Source organism: Panthera uncia (genome assembly GCF_023721935.1).
Source record: "Panthera uncia isolate 11264 chromosome C1 unlocalized genomic scaffold, Puncia_PCG_1.0 HiC_scaffold_4, whole genome shotgun sequence".
Taxonomy (NCBI): Eukaryota; Metazoa; Chordata; class Mammalia; order Carnivora; family Felidae; genus Panthera; species Panthera uncia.
The window spans coordinates 86,595,335-86,614,396 of NW_026057585.1; the positions used below are offsets into that span (position 1 = coordinate 86,595,335).

Sequence of the window (19,062 nt, forward strand, 5' to 3'; positions counted from 1 at the left end):
TATCCCTGTAAATTCAACTTTCATTGTATTTCTCACTTTAAAAAAAAAAACAACAAAAACAGGATTAGGGGTTTAAGATTAGAGCCCGGACAGCTCAGTTGGTTGATCGGCCAACCTCAGCTCAGGCCATGACCTCGACTGTTGTGAGTTCGAGCCCCAGGTCAGTCTCTGTGCTGAGAGCTCAGAGCCTGGAGCCTGCTTCGGATTCTATGTCTCCCTCTCTCTCTGTCCCTCCCCTGCTCTCTCTCGCTCTCTCTCAAAAATATACAAACATTAAAAAAAAAAAAAAAAAAAAAAGAATAACCCTTTACAGAGCTCATCTCCAAAATTATCTAACTTCCTCTATCCTTCTATTTTTTTTTTTATCAGTAAGTTAGCCAAGTATACCGGTCTGCTTCAGTTAAAACTCCCAAGTTTCAAAGCTTTTTTGAAAGCTTTTTTGGCAAAGTAGTTCCTTAATTCAAGCAAGGGGAATTAGTTATATATTTATAAATACTTTCCCCAGAGGAAAAGAAAGAGAAAGTTTCTTCTATGTATGCTGGTTAACAGACCAGCAAAAAAAAAAAAAAAAAAAAAAATTCCTGGATTTAAGCTTTTCACTAAATTCTAAACAACTCTAGAACAAACAGTTGCCTGTATTTATATTTGTCATGATCGAATCAGAAGTGCTCACATAAAAACACTCTGTTCTCGGTACCATCAAATGCCAAAAACATGTTATTAGAAATGCTAGCTTCTGGTCTGCCACCTTGGGCAACTCCTCTGCCTTTTCTCTTCATCCAGTCTAGAAACACCAAGGCTCTCAATCAGGGAGTGAGGAGGGTCAGCAGTAGTTAAGGACTAAAGACCTTCTTGTCCTTGAGGGGAAAGGCAATGAGCCAGGGCAGTCCCTGAACGCCCTAGAACACCACAGGAAGGGAAAGGGATGCCCGTGGTGGTCCGGGAAAGAACTTCCTTCCTCCTCCTGCTCATCTTCCAGAAACAATTGTGCCCAACAGAGACTCTGCTGTTCATCAGCACCTCACAGTAGGGGCCGCAGGGCCCAGTAAGGGGAAGCCCCTGCCCATCCAAACGTGCTTTTCCAATGCATATACATAAAAACCCATCACAAGTTAAGCCTCACCTATTTCTTAAACAGGATTCATTGAATTAAGTTTGACAAACACCTTCGGTCCCACGGGCTCATCACAGGAAGCTTTGATTTCTTTCCTGCCCTTCCTCCCAACTTGAACTAGCCTACAATTTTATACTCGCTAAAGCACAATCCAACTAAAGACTTACATTTCACCTCTTTTATAAAAGTCAAGCTCAACAACATAAAGAGGAGAAAACTAGAAGGAAGAAAATAGAGGAAACACAGGTTTTGGAAGTCATATAGGCCTGGCTTTGGAGCCAGCTCTGCCACCAGGGACTGTAAGACCATGGACAGGCTACGTAGGTTACTCGCCCTCAGTTTCTCCATAAAGTCTTTGAGAGGACAGAGATCGTCCACAAACATAATCCATAATGCACAGCGCACGGCACATAATTGGCACTTGAACGTTGGTTAATTTAAACAGCAGAGCCATCAGCAACATCAAAAAATACTCCCTTCTACAGAGTGAAATTTGAAGAAACTCTTCAGAAGAGGGGCACCTGGGTGGCTAGGTCGGTTCAGTGCTGACTTCGGCTCAGGTTATGATCTCAAGGGTTGGTGAGTTTGAGCCCCGCATCGGGCTCCATGCTGACAGCTCGGAGCCTGGAGCCTGCTTTGGATCCTGTGTCTCCCCCTCTCTCTGCCCCTCCCCTGCTCGCACTCTGCCTCTCTCTGTCTCTCAAAAATTAAATAAACATTGAAAAAAATAAAAAAATTAAAAAAAAGAAACTCTTCAGAATATAAACTACAGCATAAAAACAAGGAATATAATGGGAATAAGGCATGGGGATTAAAGAGTACACTTAGGGGGCCCCTGGGTGGCTCAGGTGGTTAAGTGTCCAACTCTTGATTTCAGCTCAGGTCATGATCTCACACTTGTGACATCGAGCCCTGTGTTGGGCTCCGTGCCGTGTGGAGCCAACTTGAGATCCTCTCTCTCCGTCTCTCTCTCCCTTTCTCTCCTCCGCTCACTTGTGCACATGCGCGCTCTCACTCTCTTTCCCAAAATAAACATTTCAAAAAAAAAAAGAGTACATTCAGCATGATGAAAAAAAAATAAAATGATTTTTAAAAAATACCCTTAGAGAGAATTCAGCACATTGTGAACCTTTTAGGACAGAAAGATCTCCAGATACTTTTTTTTTTTCTTTACTGATTTTTTTTTTAGAAAGTTTTCCAAGTTTTAAATTATTTAAAGTGAAAAAAAGACCATCTCTGGTTAGAGTATCTCTGTGAACATGCCCAAACAAAATGGAGCTGAAATTTCTGTATATAAAAAGCAAAGTGAAAATGTGTATTTTCCAGGTCCGATTCAAGAAGCTGTGACGTCTCACAGAGCACTGAATGCTAAGAAACTTGAGTATTTTTGATATTAGTTCTACTATTATCTATTATCTTAATGTCTGTTCCCTCTGAGAAAAACAACAAGAAGGAATAATGAAAATCGTCGCTACAGTTGTGGAACGCCTAGACTGCCCATCTCTCTCCTTCGTTCACCTGCAGGATGCCACTTTTTGTTCATTAAAGCTTAAGCCAGGTATTGTCTCTTTTCTAAAGCCTTTCCTGTCTCCACTCACTTCCCTTCACCATGCCACCACCCCCTCTCCATCCATAATGGATCGCGCTTCCTGAGGGTAGGAACTGTGTCTTACTCACTACTGTATTCAGAGGGCTTTGGTTGTAGCATAAATGAGCGAGTGAGTTCTGAGGAACCAATTGTTTTAGAACCCTCTGACCCAATAATCCCATTCCTGGGAAATTTATCTAGATATGGAGAGTAAAAGTCAGATCAACTAGCAAGAAAGCCCCAGGCCAGAAGAAAAACAGTTCTGTTTTCAGGATGATGGCACCAGAAAAGTCTAAAAGAAATCCATAATGCATTGAACCTATGCCAGGATTATAGCAGGATGCAACACTGCACATGTGCAATGCAGGTAACTGTCACCACAGTCCATCTGTCCCTCAAGGGTACCTCACATTGTAGGAAATATAGTTGAGTACTTCAAAATCATTAACCACGTGGGCTAATGTGCAGGGCCTGGGAATCTATAACAGCTCAAAGAAATACATAAATAAAAACTGAATCCCAGGGACACAGTCTGAAGTCAATTCCCTTGGGTGACAGCTTTAGACAGCTACCTTTAAAATGCCCTGATGATCACGATCTCGCGGTCCGTGAGTTCGAGCCCCGCATCGGGCTCTGGGCTGATGGCTCGGAGCCTGGAGCCTGTTTCCGATTCTGTGTCTCCCTCTCTCTCTGCCCCTCCCCCGTTCATGCTCTGTCTCTCTCTGTCCCAAAAATAAATAAAAAACGTTGAAAAAAAATAAAATAAAATAAAATAAAATAAAATGCCCTGATGAGGAATCCCCCAACAACGTATTCCACACTCCTGCTTAGCCATTCTGGCTAGGTTCCATCTGAACCTCTCTCTCCATCTCTTCTCCTTCCCAAACTTCTCAGTTTGGGACCACTACCCCTCAAATAACCAGAGCTAACCTAACGTAGCTCCCAGGTCTCAAACCCACCTTCAGTGTGTACTCTTATTTAGGCTTATTGGCCGAGCCAGAAGCCAGTTCTGACAGAAGCCAGTTCTGACGTCTGTGGAGCATGAATTATAATGAATGAAGGGAAGCCCAGCCACTGCCCCTTAATGCTTGCTGTAAGACTTTGACCCCAGGACCATCCGGAGAAAGGGCCCCAAGGGCCAGAAAAGACCAAACTTTAAAGAGATGGCAGTACTTCCGTGCGCCTTTTCTTTGATACTCACTTGGGAGGGCATAAGACTTCTTCGAGAAATTCTTCAATCTTATTTACATCCGTTTTGACTTCATTGTTGAAAGTTATAAATGGTGGGTGGGTCCCAGGAGCCAAGTTCTGCAGGTCAGCAGGCTTCCTGTTGGGCAAAACAGTGGTCAAAACTGGATCATTTTCTACTCTGGGAAGGCAACAATACTTTAAATACTCAGAGTGGTTCTAAATGTTAAAGCTTGTAAAAATGAATAAGAAATAGTACTTTTTCTACTAAGTACAACAGCTGCACTGCTCTTCTAATAAGACGCGAACCTTCACAAAGCACAAAATTCATAGTAAGAAAATCAGAAATCTTTGATTTTTCACCAAAAGACAAGTCCCCCATTCTCATTCCAAATTTAACGGAAGTGCTTATTAGAAACAGTGGTAGAGGGGCGCCTGGGTGGCTCAGTCGGTGAAGCGTCCGACTTAGGCTCAGGTCATGATCTCACAGTCTGTGAGTTCGAGCCCCAAGTCTGGCTCTGTTCTGACAGCTTAGAGCCTAGAGCCTGCTTTGGATTCTGTGTCTCCCTCTCTCCCTGCTCCTCCCCCACTCGTGCTCTCTCTCTCTCTCTCTCTCTCCTTCAAAAATAAATAACATTTCGAAAAAATTACAAAAAAAGAAAGAAACGGTGGTAGAACTGAGAGAAAACGGTCTCTAGTCTCAACTGTGGCACCCACTCATTGTGTAGACATGGCGTAAACCATAACTTTTCTGGGTCTTCCTTTTCTTTTTGTAAAACACGGAACAAGAGCAGCTGATTCATACAGCCTTTTCCAACTACAAGATTCCAATTCAGTGCTACCAATTTTCCACTTTCCTAGAAGTCCACTCTCAGCGAGGAAAGAGATCACCAGTCAAAATGACTTCAGTACGTAAGAGATAGCATAACCAAAAGTAAGATGCAACACAGAAAGGGCAAAACAGGATAGCGAACAGGAAAGGCTTAAAATACGTATTAGATGAGAATTTTGTCCAAATTCATTAAAAAGCCATCAACAAGTCAAACAGGTAGGAGTCAAAAGAAATTGATACACAATAGATAAAGTAAGTGGACACATGGAAAAATGTAAAAACAAAACAAAAAACCAATTACCAAAGAAATTCAAGAGGAAACTATGACGACATTTCCTTCCTATTAATTAGGGAAAACTGAAAATACATAGAACACTGATAAAGACGGCAAAATTGGATACTTACAGCTACTAATACCACAGAACACTGGTACCACCCTATTAAAAATCACAGTGGCTCGCCTGAAGCCATCAGTGAATCCTAGAATCAATAATATGACCCAATACAGTGTGATCCTAATGATAAAATACGGAGCGTACATCACCATCTAGGAGGTATTCTTACAAAAAAGTTGACCCTGAATCTAGAATCAAGTCTCTTAAGGCAGCTGTCTCTTAAAATGCGGTCTAGGGGACCCTTTCACCAGGTGGTCCATAAAGTCAAAACCATTCTCATAATACTAACACGTCACTTACTTTCTTCACCCTCATTCTTTCATGCCTACAGAGTTATCCATAGACTACCTGGTGTGTGATGTCCCAAGGTAACGTATACGGAAACAGATATGAGAATCTGTCTTCTATGAAGGCAGACATGAGAGATGTACAAAAATGGAAAGCAATGCCATTGTTTTGGAAAATACATTTTTTAAGACATATTTTTTGTGATAATAATAGGTTCATGGTTGTTCTAACTAGTAAATGTTTTTTTTAATTTCTCAGCTTTAATTTCTAATACAGTAAAGTTGACAGATACAACCCACACAATTGAAAGCTCTTTGAGGTCTTCAAATAATTTAAGTGTATAAAGGACTTCTGAGACCAAAAAGTTCATTTGCAGGAAACATGAGGAGTTGCTGAACAAAGTTAAATGATACCACAAAGAAGCCATCAGCCAAATACAGAATTTGGGACGTTCTGCAGTTCAACGGAATGGATTTCCACCAGTCAATGACATGAGGGAAAAAAGTCACAAATGGGGGTTGGAAAGGACTGTTGCAGATTAAGAAAAATTTAAGAGACATAACAACCAAATGTAATGAGTAGAATTTGTTTAGATCCTGATTTGAAGAAAGCAGTCAAAGAAAGAAGATACTATGGAGACAACCAGGGAGATCGGATCATATGCTGGGGACTAGACGTGATAATGGCAGTGTGGTTGGGTAAGAATATGTCCCTACTGTTTGGAGACATACAGTGAAGGGTGCAGGGTTAGAATGACAGTGGGATTTGCTTTGAAACTTATTAGAAAAAATAGGGACACAGCAAATGGGTAAAATCTTGATAACTGAGTTGAAGTTGTGGGGAAGTTTATTCTATTCTTGTGTATGTTTGAAAAGTTTCAAAATTAAAAAGATAAACCTTAAGAAACTTAAATGTTAAAAAAGCAATATATTGCTTCAAGCAACTTTTCCCCCACATACTATTATAGCCCTTCCCTATCACAAATGCACAGAATTTAAAAGGATATCTTTTGTTTTTAAAGCTCACCCTTTTTTTTTTTTTTTATGTTTATTTGAGAGACAGAGAGACATGGGCCCAAACCCATGAACTGTGAGATCATGACCTGAGCCAAAATCAAGAGTAGAACACTCAACCAACTGAGCCATCCAGGTGCCCCTTAAAGGATGTCTTTTAATGCATCATGAAGGTGAAATACTTTGTCACTGAAAATAATGTTTAAAACAGAGTGTGCCCCAACGTCTCATCCCAGCTTATCAATTTCCCTTGGTCTTATCCATATTCCTTCTCTGTCCCTCTCCTTTTTTTTCTCCCTACACCCCCATTTAGGTTTAGAAAGCACTTCATCTCCTTATGACTACATTCCAAAAACAAAGAGACTTATTAATGTCTGCTTAGTCCAAATTTTCTAACTCCAAGCCCCCTCAACCCAAGCTCTAGAGCCCATCTCCCTTTCAAGCCAAAGAAAAAGAAGACGTATTTTCTATGACTTGTGTAAGAACTTAAGCTCTAAAAGAGGGCTTTTAAAAGTCAAAATCTGATTTGATGTGTAATTCTGATTCCTTTCCTGAGCATACTTTGGTCTGAAAAGGTAAAGCTGAGCACAAAATGACTGGAATCACGAAAGCTGAGCAGTCTTCCGGCTGCACACATATTTAAACAGTGGCGTAGCCTGTGAGACTCCCGAACTCATGTAAGTATCCAGGTCGGAGCAGGTCCTTTTCCAGGTGTCATTTCTTTGGTTTGTTCAGTTATTCCTTTTCACGCCTCACCCTGACCATCTGTTCATCTGTGATCACCAATGGGCCCGGCAGGTCCACGGCCGTGTCACCTTTGGTCTTCAAGCCCCCTCACGTTCCAGCTCACAGCTCACGACTGTTCCCAGCTACCCTCCATTTCCTGCTCAACTCGGGAAGACCCTGTACGTTACCAACGGTCCAGAACCCCCAACAGTTCAGGGTTTAAACAATTTATTTTCAAATCTCAACATTTTAAAGTTAAAAAAAAAAGACTCGCTTTGTTCCCACGTTATAAAACCTATCCATCCGCATTTTTATGACTAGCAGTCGATTAATGCCTAAATGTAAGGTAATAACAACATACGTCTGTGTGTTTCACAAATAATTTTTTCATGAACAGGGTAGAGTTAGACAAAGGGGAAGAAAGGGACTGATGCTTTAAAACAACATGGAGGGAGGGCAGCAAAATAAGTAACAGCCATTACTTCTATAATAAATTGTAACAGCTTTTAGCTCTCCAAACAAATTTATTAGAGGAGGGATAAAGTTGGCATGGCAGAGAAGAAAGAGCCAAAGACTGAATCAAAAGGATGTGGTTCAAGTCTCAAATTGAATAGTTCTGCCATCCATCCACCAGCTGTGTGACTAAGGAAATCACGGCCTCTGGATTTCCTCCTCTGCACTGCGGACATAAGCCCTGCTCTGCCGGTGAAGATCAAATCAAATAAGGCCTATGAAACCGAACTAAACCAAAGTACGCAAAGGAAATCCATGACGGCTTTCAGTAGCACGCTAACACAGCATGCTGCAGGAGATGAGACAGGCGGTTTTTAAACTCTACTTGAGTCTGATGGTTCAGAACCGGCTATCTAGCATTAGCTGACTGGTAATAAGAAATCTGATTAATAGAGGCTTATAAGTGAAGTGAAACCAGGCACGCGATTACCAATGTTCTGTTCATATTAGGGACTAGTGGATAGTCCGTTTTGTTTCTGCCAAAAGCCTATCTAGATTTTGAAAAACCAAAGGTGACGAAACTATTTTCCAGGATTAAGTGTTGACGTGAAGGAGAACCATGTTAGGTCCTTACCCCAAGTGAAAGCAAATTTGAGAAGAAACTTGAATGCCTCTCAACGGAATAGCGGACTTCAAATAAATGTTCAAGTTGCAAACACTGAGGTGACTTAGAAGCTTTATCAGGTCATCAACAAGGCAGAATCTCCCCTGGCACTCCAAGGCCTCAGGTGTTGTTTGACCCACAAGGTTCACTTTACAGATGCTTCACAGAAACTTAACATTTCAGAAGCGCAGTGTGACAGACATGAAACTGAAACACAGGCAACGGCTAAACATTTCAGGCCATCCTTGGCTTATTTCATAAAAGCCCTTTAATAAATACTCAATGATTCATTCAAGCCCATTCAAATGTTTTCCTTAAGTGACATCTAGAAAAAGCAAAGTGCATATAATTCGTGCTTTGAGATAAGAGCACAAATACTCTTCAATGTTTGAGGTGTCTTTTCTTTTTTTCTTAATGTTACTTATCTGAGTAGTCTTTTTTTTCTTTGTCATAGTAGATGGACAAACATATTCTATTCTCTCCCGTTTTGCTTCTAGATGAAGAAAAGGAAAAATAAAGAGAAACAAACGAATACAAGAGACAGAGGAGGAACCTCATAGGACCTAATACTTTAAGCAACTTAAGTGGCTTAACTTCAATTGAAAGTTAATTCAGTACACTTGCAACAATTGGAGAACACCGGGCAGGTGACTCAGGTCCAGCTGCTTCTTAGAAGATGAGCACAGTATAGTCCTAGGACACTGGAGCCGGTTCTTAAAGATGACCTATCTGTAACTAGCTGACTCCACTAAACGGAGAAAACAAAAATACTAAGTACGTAGACCTTATATTCTTCATTGAGTTCCTTTTGAAGGTACTGCTTTTCAAGACATAAAATTCATCCATACAAATCAAGAGAAGATTGAACACTGTATGGCAAGTATGGGGGAAAAAAGTTAACACCAAAAATCCTTGGTTTCAGAACACTGTACTCCTTTTAATTATTCTTCTCTAGGTTTGCTATAGTCTAATACTAAAGTCACCAACTGAATGAATGAGTCATGGATTCACCAAAACATACGCGCCAAGGTCCCAGTTACTAAGCATTTGCCTATGTGTCCCAATTCAACCAGTTAAAGGATTTTCTTTTGATTACATGTGGTATGCTGCCAAACCTTCGTCTACTTTAGTGTCAATCTGTGGATCAATCATGTTAAAACAAAACAGCACCCACGAACTGGTTTCAAACACAACTTCAATAATTCTTAAGAGAGTTCTTCAACACAGTTTATAGAGTTTATGCTAAGTTTAGAAGTACCTCCACCATTAATCCATTTTTCTAATTCAGCTCTTAACCACCTCAACAGGATTTACCATCTTTGAAGTCATTTTGAAAAAGAACACAAAGACGTGGCAGTGGAGCTCTCTCTCTCTCTATGACTGTCCGTGGCTGTCTGTCTGTCTCTCTCTCTCTCCGTGTTTCTGACCCTTCCCCCCGCTCAAAACACTACACATGGGGTGTACATATGATTCATAATGCGTTCATGAGACACACATCTTGATTTGTCGTGGTAACAAGGGCTTCGTGTCGCTCAAGTCAACTTTACAAAGGGAAAGAATGGAGTCTGTACCTTCCTGACTGGCCAGTAGCCGGCAATGGATGATTGCTCTAAAAGGCTGGCCTGTTCCATTCCATTTAGTCTCTCTGCATGTGTCATTCACACTGTTGTCACCACCTGGAAACCAAACTGATCTCTCAACTTGCTGAAGACAGTTTTCAGAAGGGTAGAATCACAGAGACATGATAACAAAAGCAAACTACCTGAAGAATCTAGAAATCAGATTTTGTTCTGAGTCTATAAATGCCTCTCAAGAACACGCAGAACTATCAGTTTTATAGCTCCGTGGTAACTTGTTAAATGATTACAAAATTGTTAAAGTTTAAACTGTCCTAATAATCATCCAAAACTTTATGCTATTATTATGGCAACTTACAAGTGAGTCTTACACAGTCCCTTACGAATGGTGTATCAGCATGTGAAGCAGAAGGAAATCATTTATGACAATGCAAATGATAGGCAAGTTTCAGAGGTTACGGTGGAAATGGGAAAATGGAAACGTGTATTTCCCAGACTTTTTTTTAATAAATTTTTTTAAATGTTTATTTATTTTTGAGAGACAGAGCATGAGCAGCGGAGGGGCAGAGAGAGACGGAGACAGAATGTGAAGCAGGCTCCAGGCCCTGAGCTGTCAGCACAGAGCCCGATGTGGGCTCACAGAGCTCACAAACCGTGAGATCATGACCTGAGCCAAAGTCGGATGGATGCTTAACCGACTGAACCACCCAGGCGCCCCGTATCTCCCATAATTTTTAAAAGCGGTCTTCTCCAATTTATTTATTTTCTCAGAGAACATCACAGAGGAGGGATTTTATTCACTGGTAATATACCACCACTTTGACAACAAAAAGCTGATTTCTAGGGCGCCTGGGTGGCTCAGTTGGTTAAGCGTCTAACTCCTGATTTGGGCTCAGGTCATGATCTCACAGTTCATGAGTTTGAGCCCCACGTCCGACTCCGCTGCTTGGGATTCTCTCCCCCACCCACTTCCCTGTGTGCTCCTCCCGCACGTGCATCTTCTCTCAAAATAAATAAGTAAACTTAAAAAAAAGGTTCATTTCTTAACGTTTTCATTTCTCCTCTCATTCCCCAAAACTAGAAAAGCTTACCTAACAAACATGTGACAAAATATGGCCACACTTAGATATATCCAAGTCAGGGTCTCAGCATGTGAACAGGTGTGTGTGCGTGCGCGCGCGTGTGTGTGTGTGTGTGTGTGTGAGAGAGAGAGAGAGAGAGAGAGAGAGACAGAGACAGAGACAGAGAGACAGGGGATGGGGAGTCTACTGTTGTCATTCTTCCTTCTTTCTCCTCCCCTTGCCTGCCTCTCAGGCTTATCTGTGCTCCAAAGATGCTAATCGTTGATTTAAAATTTTTATAATTAAGTATAATGAAGGTAGCAGAAGTCTTCAAAGATTTTCATCACTGCCACAAACCTGTCCAGCCAGTATGATATGAGACAATGAATTCTATTCAACAGAAGTGTCTGAAAATGGTTTGATGAGTAGTAAAAAGTACCCTGAACAGCGTTGAGTACACAGTAGACACTGGGGAAATCTTATTTTTTCCTTCCTTTTTCCTGAATTTAGAAACAAGGTAACTGACCTCCAGAGAAGACAGGCCATCTTGCCCGAGGTCCCACGGAAATAAGTGACAGGGCTCTCTCTACACGGAACCAGGTCTCTATCCCTAATCCATTGCTCCCCATTTGATGACATGTGATAACACCTTTAAATATACTCCCAATTTTAATATTTTCGTTTCTATTCATCTGAAGATCATGCTTAAATGGTGGCTGATGTAAAGCCCAAATTCCTTCCGAAGCCTGAGCACTTTTTTTTTTTTTTAATCTCCAATTCTGCAATACAATTGCAGCATGAACAGAAAATGAGGTTTAGGAATGACTCCCACTAAAGCATTAAGGCAGCACTGGCAGGCAAGCCGAGGGGGATTGTTCTAAGCCTCACAGGGGCTCATGAATACCACCAGCACGGTCATTAACATCAATTGAGATTCAAAGAGAACGTGTCATACACTGCCAGAACGAGAAACTGGCTTGTTCTTATGGATGAAATGTCACGGAACAATAATTTTTTCCGAGCACACAGTGGGCCCCGAAATAGCTCTCAGTGGAGTCCAACTGCTCTCCACCGGTCTGTGGGGCGCTCGGCAGTCTTCACCGAGGAATTAGACAATTACCGGGAAAAGCAGGAAAATCAGCACCGTAGGCATTTTCTCCCCCGCGGCTTTTTAGAAACGGTCCTGTCTAAAGTTTTTAAAGTTAAGAACATACTGTGAGAGGTACTTTGTTGTTTTTTTTTTTTTTACTACAGGATGCTTGATTCCTCTGTGACAACTTCATTTCACAACGATGTTTTGAGCCAGCGTTCACTCTCTTTAAATCTGACTCAAGACTTTAAGTGTCTTAACTCACTGAAAAGGTCTGGAAGGATAAAGACCAAACCTAGATGCGACGGTATCTGCGAAGCGGAAGCTGCCGACCAGGGGCTGGAGGTGGCACGGATTCGTCACCAGGTGCTCCTTATACATGTATAACTGCCCTTGAGAAGGTTTTGGATGTACTGTAGACCCAAGATTTCTGAAGGAAACTACGAAATACAGGCTCCAGTGTCAAGTGCTGTTGGTTTCACGCAAAGCAGGACAGAAACAGACACCTTCTCTGGGGGGTGATCCTCACTGAGGAGGGAGCCTTGAATCCCTCAATCCTACCTGCCACGTGTCACTTTTCACACGCAGGGTGTATTACTCTGAGACACATACACATCCTCAAATATCAATCCACGCGCAGAAATAATGCCGCCAAGGGTTTGTACAGGAAGAGTGAAAGAGCCATTATGAGCTCACTTCCTTTCCTGAACCGGACTCCCTTCGTTTATGGCACTGTTGCTGGTCTGTGCCACAATCACGCACTGTGTTGAGCTGCTCAAAGAAGGCTTTTTCGAAGCACGGCCGCCAACTCACTTGCTCCAAGCCAAAAATGGAATAGGAGAAATCCGTGTATTTTAAGACACAGTAAGGGTGTGTGCCTGGTAGCATGGTCTATTTTTAGAAGTTACACTGGGAAACTTGCTTTTTGAATGCATGGGTGGCGGGGGGGAACAGTCATAGAAGGGGAACCACTTGAATTATTTCATTCTTCCAACAGCTCTGTCCAATGTGAGGTGGGCACACCTTTGAAACAGACTATAGTTTTAACTCTTACTGTCCCCAAAGGCTTACCTTACCTCTGCCTTCATACACATAATTAACGGGTTCCTGGACGACTTCCTGGATTATTTTCAGTAAATAGATTTTAAGACTCCAAAATCTCAAATAAGGGCACTAGCAGTAAGTAAAGAATAAAGTTTAAGCTAAGAAATGCAGGGAATGCTAGCCTGGAACTGGAAATGGGATGATAAAACTCTCGCTTTGTGACGCCCAGAGGGATAACATGCATGACTTCTGCCACCCATGTTTTTTCCTGGACGCTGTTCGTGACTGATAATGCTTAAAAAAATGAGCAACAAGCCATATTGTTGCATGTGTGCAAGAGGCATACATTTCCACTGCCCAATCCTAGATTTCCTTTTGTTATCACTGCTCTTAACCCTTGATTTAAATCTCTTCTTTTCGGGACGCCTGGGGGGCTCAGTCGGTTAAGCGTCGACTTCAGCTCAGGTCATGATCTCGCAGTCTGTGGGTTCGAGTCCCGCATCCATCCGGCTCTGTGCTGACAGCTCAGAGCCTGGAGCCTGCTTCGGATTCTGCATCTCCCTCTCTCTGTGCCCCTCCCCCACTTGTGCTCTCTCTCTCTCAGAAGTAAACATTAAAAAAAAAATTCTTTTTAATAAATAAACCAATCTCTTCTTTTCCCCTAAGTGTAAATATTCTTCACGTCGAGCCTATTTGCCGAGGAAGAACAGAGGGGCTCCTGAACACAAGGAGCCTATTACCTATCAGGGCCCTTCCCAGTCCTCTCCACTTGGGCCTGTGGAGGCAGAGTTAGAAACAACTCTTCACCGAGCAAGAATAATCACAGGGCCATGGATAATGGCTCTTATTTCACAATTATATTTAACCAAATATGGTTAAAATCATATTACAGACAGTTCCCTGTAAAGGAGAATAAATAAAATAGCCCACAGTCGTATCCGTCCTCCTAAAATCCCACTCTTGTCTTGAAGGATCCAGATAATATACACCATGAGTTTAGCACCTTTTAAATGAAGAAGCTGTCTGCTTAGAAAGTTCTTCATAGTTCCACGTTTACACTGGAAAGTCAAAGATCCTGGTGCTGGTCTTGAAGTTAAGAGTAAGCATACAGTAAGTTCCTAAAAAGACTGAGTGGCCAGTAAATGCAATTTACTGATACTGTGAGTTATCCATAATACTTACACAAGTTAAATTTGTCCACAAATCAGCTGAACTTTAATAAATGTATTTCCTTTAAAGAGCATATACATACATAGGGAGGAGAGAGGCTCAAACTGAAAACACTATACACTCAAGTTAATTTCCAACCACAACAAAATCTTACCTTTTCAGGTCCACGGTTGTGACACTAAATACAACTCCTTTGAGCCACAGAATCATGAAGAGCCTCTGGGAAAAGGGGCAGTTTCCTATGCTCTCACCATCACTCCCAGCCTAGGAAACAGAAATCAACATCGAAAACCAGGGTCAGAGGGGTGACATTCAAAACAAAAGACTTTCTTCTGACTTATAATCAGGGGTCCAAGAAGATAGCAAAAGTTGCATTACAGAAGAAGGAGTGGAAACTCAGGTTTCTGTTATTTTGCTCTTTCATTTGCCTCCTCTCTTCTTAAAGATGGCCAGTCTACTATAGCACCACCCTAGAAAATTTTCTGCAAGGGTAGAAATGATCTGCATCACCACTGTTCGACACAGCAGTCGTTTGTGACATATGGCTAAAACGACTGCTTAAAATGTAGCTAGTTTGAGGCTTTTTATTTGCTTTTAATTAACTGTATGAAACGTAAGTCATTTCTTGTTCTATGAGACAGTATTCTTTACAAGGCAACATAAAGAGGGAAATTTACAGGTGTGTCTATCTCCAAAAAGTTAAATCATCACCAACCCCTCCCCATCTAAAAAACACTCATTATAAAAATCCCATATCCTGTTTTACACATTCAGGAGCAAGAGAATACCAAGATATCTTTATAATAAGCTATTTGTAATCCTACTTAATGTGAATGGAGCAGCTGATGACTATGACTTCCCCAAGCTCAATGATGAGGTAGAATTTTCCTAAAAATCAGTGGGACAAATCTTTAATTCCATCACATGTGCCCCCAAGTTTACAAAGCAGGGACAGGGGAAGCAGGAAACAGGAGGGGGGAAAGTGAGCATACTGGTAGAGAACATTCTAACACTTGCTAGGGAGAAACAGTCCTCTTCACCACAAAGGGTGGAAAAAGCCAGAAATAACTTTCGACAACTCATTCAAAGATGAATGATTCAAGTACTATTTATTATCCTAAAGTAACTCTCAAAATATTCAGAAGCCATTTCAGTAAAACGCTGCATTAGTAAAGTATTCCTAAACTAATGGGGAAATAGGGTGGAGTAAAAAAAAATAATAAAGTCGTTAACCGATTAAACACAACACAACTAACAGAACACACGGGTATAAAAGGAGGATCCCAGAACCCTTCCCTCATCAGCATGGGAGAGTTACAACTAAGCTTGGTTAAAAAAAATAATAAAAATCATTCTTGGGGCGCCTGGGTGGCTCAGTCGGTTAAGCGGCTGACTTCGGCTCAGGTCATGATCTCGCGGTCCGTGAGTTCGAGCCCCGCATCGGGCTCTGTGCTGACAGCTCAGAGCCTGGAGCCTGTTTCGGATTCTGTGTCTCCCCCTCTCTCTGACCCTCCCCCGTTCATGCTCTGTCTCTCTCTGTCTCCAAAATAAATAAACGTTAAAAAAAAATTAAAAAAAAAATCATTCTTTATCAGAAACAAAACATACACAGAATTGTCACCAGACTGACTCATATTAATTTCTAGTACTGCAACTTGCACAAATCTTGACTTCCTGAAGAAGGTCTAGTTCTTAAACTTTAAGGTGATTAAGAATAACCTAAATAAGGGGCACCTCGGTGGCTCAGTTAAGCATCCAACTCTTGATTTCAGCTCAGGTCACGATCCCAGGGTCGTGGAATTGCACTCCCGCGTCAGGCTCCACACAGCCTACTTAAGATTCTCTCTTGGGGCTCCTGGGTAGCTCAGATGGTTAAGTGTCCGACTTGGGCTCAGGTTATCATCTCACGGTTTGTGAGCTGGAGCCCGGCATCAGGCTCTCTCCTGATGGTGCAGAGCCTGCTTGGCATTCTCTCTCTTCCTCTCTCTCTGCCCCTCCCCCACTTGTACCTTCTCTCGCTCTCAAAATAAATTTAAAAAAAATTTTTTTTCTCTCTCTCCTCTGCCTCTCTCCCCTGCTCTCACACTCTCTCTAAAATGAATTTTTTAATTTTTTGTAACGTTTATTTATTTTTGAGACAGAGAGAGACAGAGCATGAACAGGGGAGGGGCAGAGAGAGAAGGAGACACAGAATCCGAAACAGGCTCCAGGCTCCGAGCAGTCAGCACAGAGCCCGACTCGGGGCTCGAACTCACAGACCGTGAGATCATGACCTGAGCCGAAGTCGGACGCTTAACTGACCAAGCCACTCAGGCGCCCCTAAAATGAAATTTAAAACAATAATAATAACCTAAATAAGACAGTTTGGATAGAAGATTTCTGGGCCTTATACCCAGAGATTGTGGGCTGTGATTCAGAAGAATGCTTGGGTGGAGCCCAGGAATCCTCATTTTGTTACAGGCACCCAAGGAGATCGCACAGCAAAGCACCTGCTAGTCACACTGAGAAACACTGGTGTGGGAAGGGTCAGGGTGATATTCCTTGGACAAAGCACGAGTCAGTTCATAAAACTAAGTCATCCAATGATACAATGTAACAAAATGGTACACAAAGCTGCTTTTTTGAGGATGCCGGCTATCCCCACACACAGAGAACACTGATAACATAAAAGTGAGTTTATCGCAGATAATAAAAAGTTAAGGTATTCTCTTTCTGTATATGTTGAGGATTAATATTTTTACACAAGGCTGTGACTTTAGATACTCAAATTTTATGAACTTGCAGCTTGCGAGTTTGAGCTCTGCATCGGGCTTTGTGCTGACAGTGCAGAGCCTGCTTGGAATTCTCTCTCTCCCTCTCTCTCTGCCACTCCCTTGCTCGCTCGCTCTCTCAAAATAAATAAACTTCAATATATAACTACAAGAAAAAGTACACCAAACTCCAGACTTCCTAAAAAAGCAGTATAGTTTGGTAGCCAAAGAACGAGTCTGACTCACTTTGTCCTATTCCATTTGTTTAATCTATGAAATGAACTATAATTTCCCAAAAAGTCCGTCATAGGAGTGTAAAATAATTAAATTGGTAGAGAAGTTGCAATAAAGATGTTACACAGAGCCACTTGGAAAGACATTCAACCAAAGGCCAGCCGGACATAAACAGCAATTGGCTACAGATCAGAAACACCGCGCCATAACCCCTATGACAGTCTGCAGAGCATATGCGACAGTAGAGACAGAAGCACCCTGGGACAGGGACACTGCGTGAAGACCCAGTCAGGACACGAATGCCGCCTCTGCTTTCGTGCACTTACTTCCCTCTCAGGCATGTCTGACGCTCGTTACACATCCCGCACTCCTTGTACGGTTCTTTTATACAAACACAAATAAAAGCATGTGTGCTCTTTAAAGCAGATCTGAAAAACTGCTTTTCATTAACTAAGGCCAAAACTCAGGACAATTCAAATGAGAAATATTGCCAACTACAAGTTTTTCTGAACTTTCAACAGCATAAGATTGGGAGCTACCAGAAGGATGTTTTCATCAAGTACACATACAGTGAAACTGGAAAAACTTGGATTTCTAGAAGTCACAGATCAAAGACTTCCTCCTTTAATCCGTGTTGTAATAAAATTCCATTTAAACTTTCAATAAAATTCATTCAAGTTAAAGGATCAAAATTACACTCTTCAATACGAACTACGTTGAACATAACCTATCGGTACAATGGACTGAGGAGGACATTGTGGTATAGTGGAATGCATTATATGCTGGAAATCAAGATACCTTTATTCCATACCCAGTTCTTTATTATAGTAAAAATTAACACATAGGTATATCTAACAAAGGCATCTAAGAAAGTATGTTTAAAAAAAAAAAACTTGGCTTTTTACTGCTTCTAACAGTACATTCATGATGTTAAAGATAAATAAAAATTGAAACACTACAGAAAGTCAGAGTTCCTCTACCTTTGAAACATTCACTAGTTTGTTCCTTATTCTCCTGAATTTTTATTTTCTATGTACATACTACTTTTCTTTTTCCAATATGTGATCGCTGGGGCGCCTGGGTGACTCAGTCGGTTAAGTATCTGACTTTGGCTCAGGTCATGATCTCACGGTCTATGAGTTTGAGCCCCGTGCCGGGCTCTGCTGATGGCTCGGAGCCTGGAGCCTGCTTCGGATTCTGTGTCTCTCTCTGTCTCTGCCTCCCCCCCGCTTGTGCTGTCTCTCTCTCTCTCTCTCTCTCTCTCTCTCTCTCTCTCAAAAATAAATAAATGTTAAAAATTTTTTTAAAAACATGTGATCGCACCCCACATAACTTTTTTATAATCTGCATTTTTATTCCCAATGTAATGTAATCAACCCTGTGAAGGCTGTCATGCCCTCACCAGGATGGTGGCCAAGAGGGTCAAGGGGGGCACCAGGGCTTCCAACCCTGCCAGGAAAAGGAAGCCCTACTCCCCCCTGCTCGGGTGCACATGAGAGGAGGCCCAGTACAGAGCAGTCAGACATTCACCATCAACCAGAGGTAATGAGGCCACCCCACTGGGGTATCAGCGGAGGCCACTGTAGACATTCCGTCTCTGACAGTAACCAGGCAGTGTTGTTGCCCTTCTCCCCTCCCAGCCCCCTCCACAGCAGTGTCACAGAAGTCTTATTTGAGTGTTTGGGAAGTTTAAACAAAGTTTAAACAAGAGCCAGAGTCTCCTAACGTAATATGAAAAGGTACCGGTTTCAATCAAGAATCGCTTGTCATACAAAGAACTGTATCGAACTGAATGAAAAAGGCAACAACAACATGGACATCAGGATGACGGAGATGTTAACATTTGCTGACAAAGATTTTAAAGCAGCCGTAATA

At 41.8% G+C, this 19,062-nt stretch overlaps 1 protein-coding gene across 2 annotated transcripts in view; it reads right to left on the reverse strand.

Annotated features, from left to right (window-relative positions):
• CLIC4 (chloride intracellular channel 4) overlaps nt 1-19,062 on the reverse strand; it is a 66,786-nt gene that overhangs the window by 15,347 nt on the left and 32,377 nt on the right. For both annotated transcript variants that reach the window (XM_049617781.1, XM_049617782.1), the window contains exons 2-3: nt 14,358-14,467; nt 3,904-4,029 (exon numbers count right to left, since the gene is read on the reverse strand). In XM_049617781.1, coding sequence (XP_049473738.1) covers nt 3,904-4,029; nt 14,358-14,467 — 236 coding nt within the window. The remainder of the gene's footprint in view (nt 1-3,903; nt 4,030-14,357; nt 14,468-19,062) is intronic.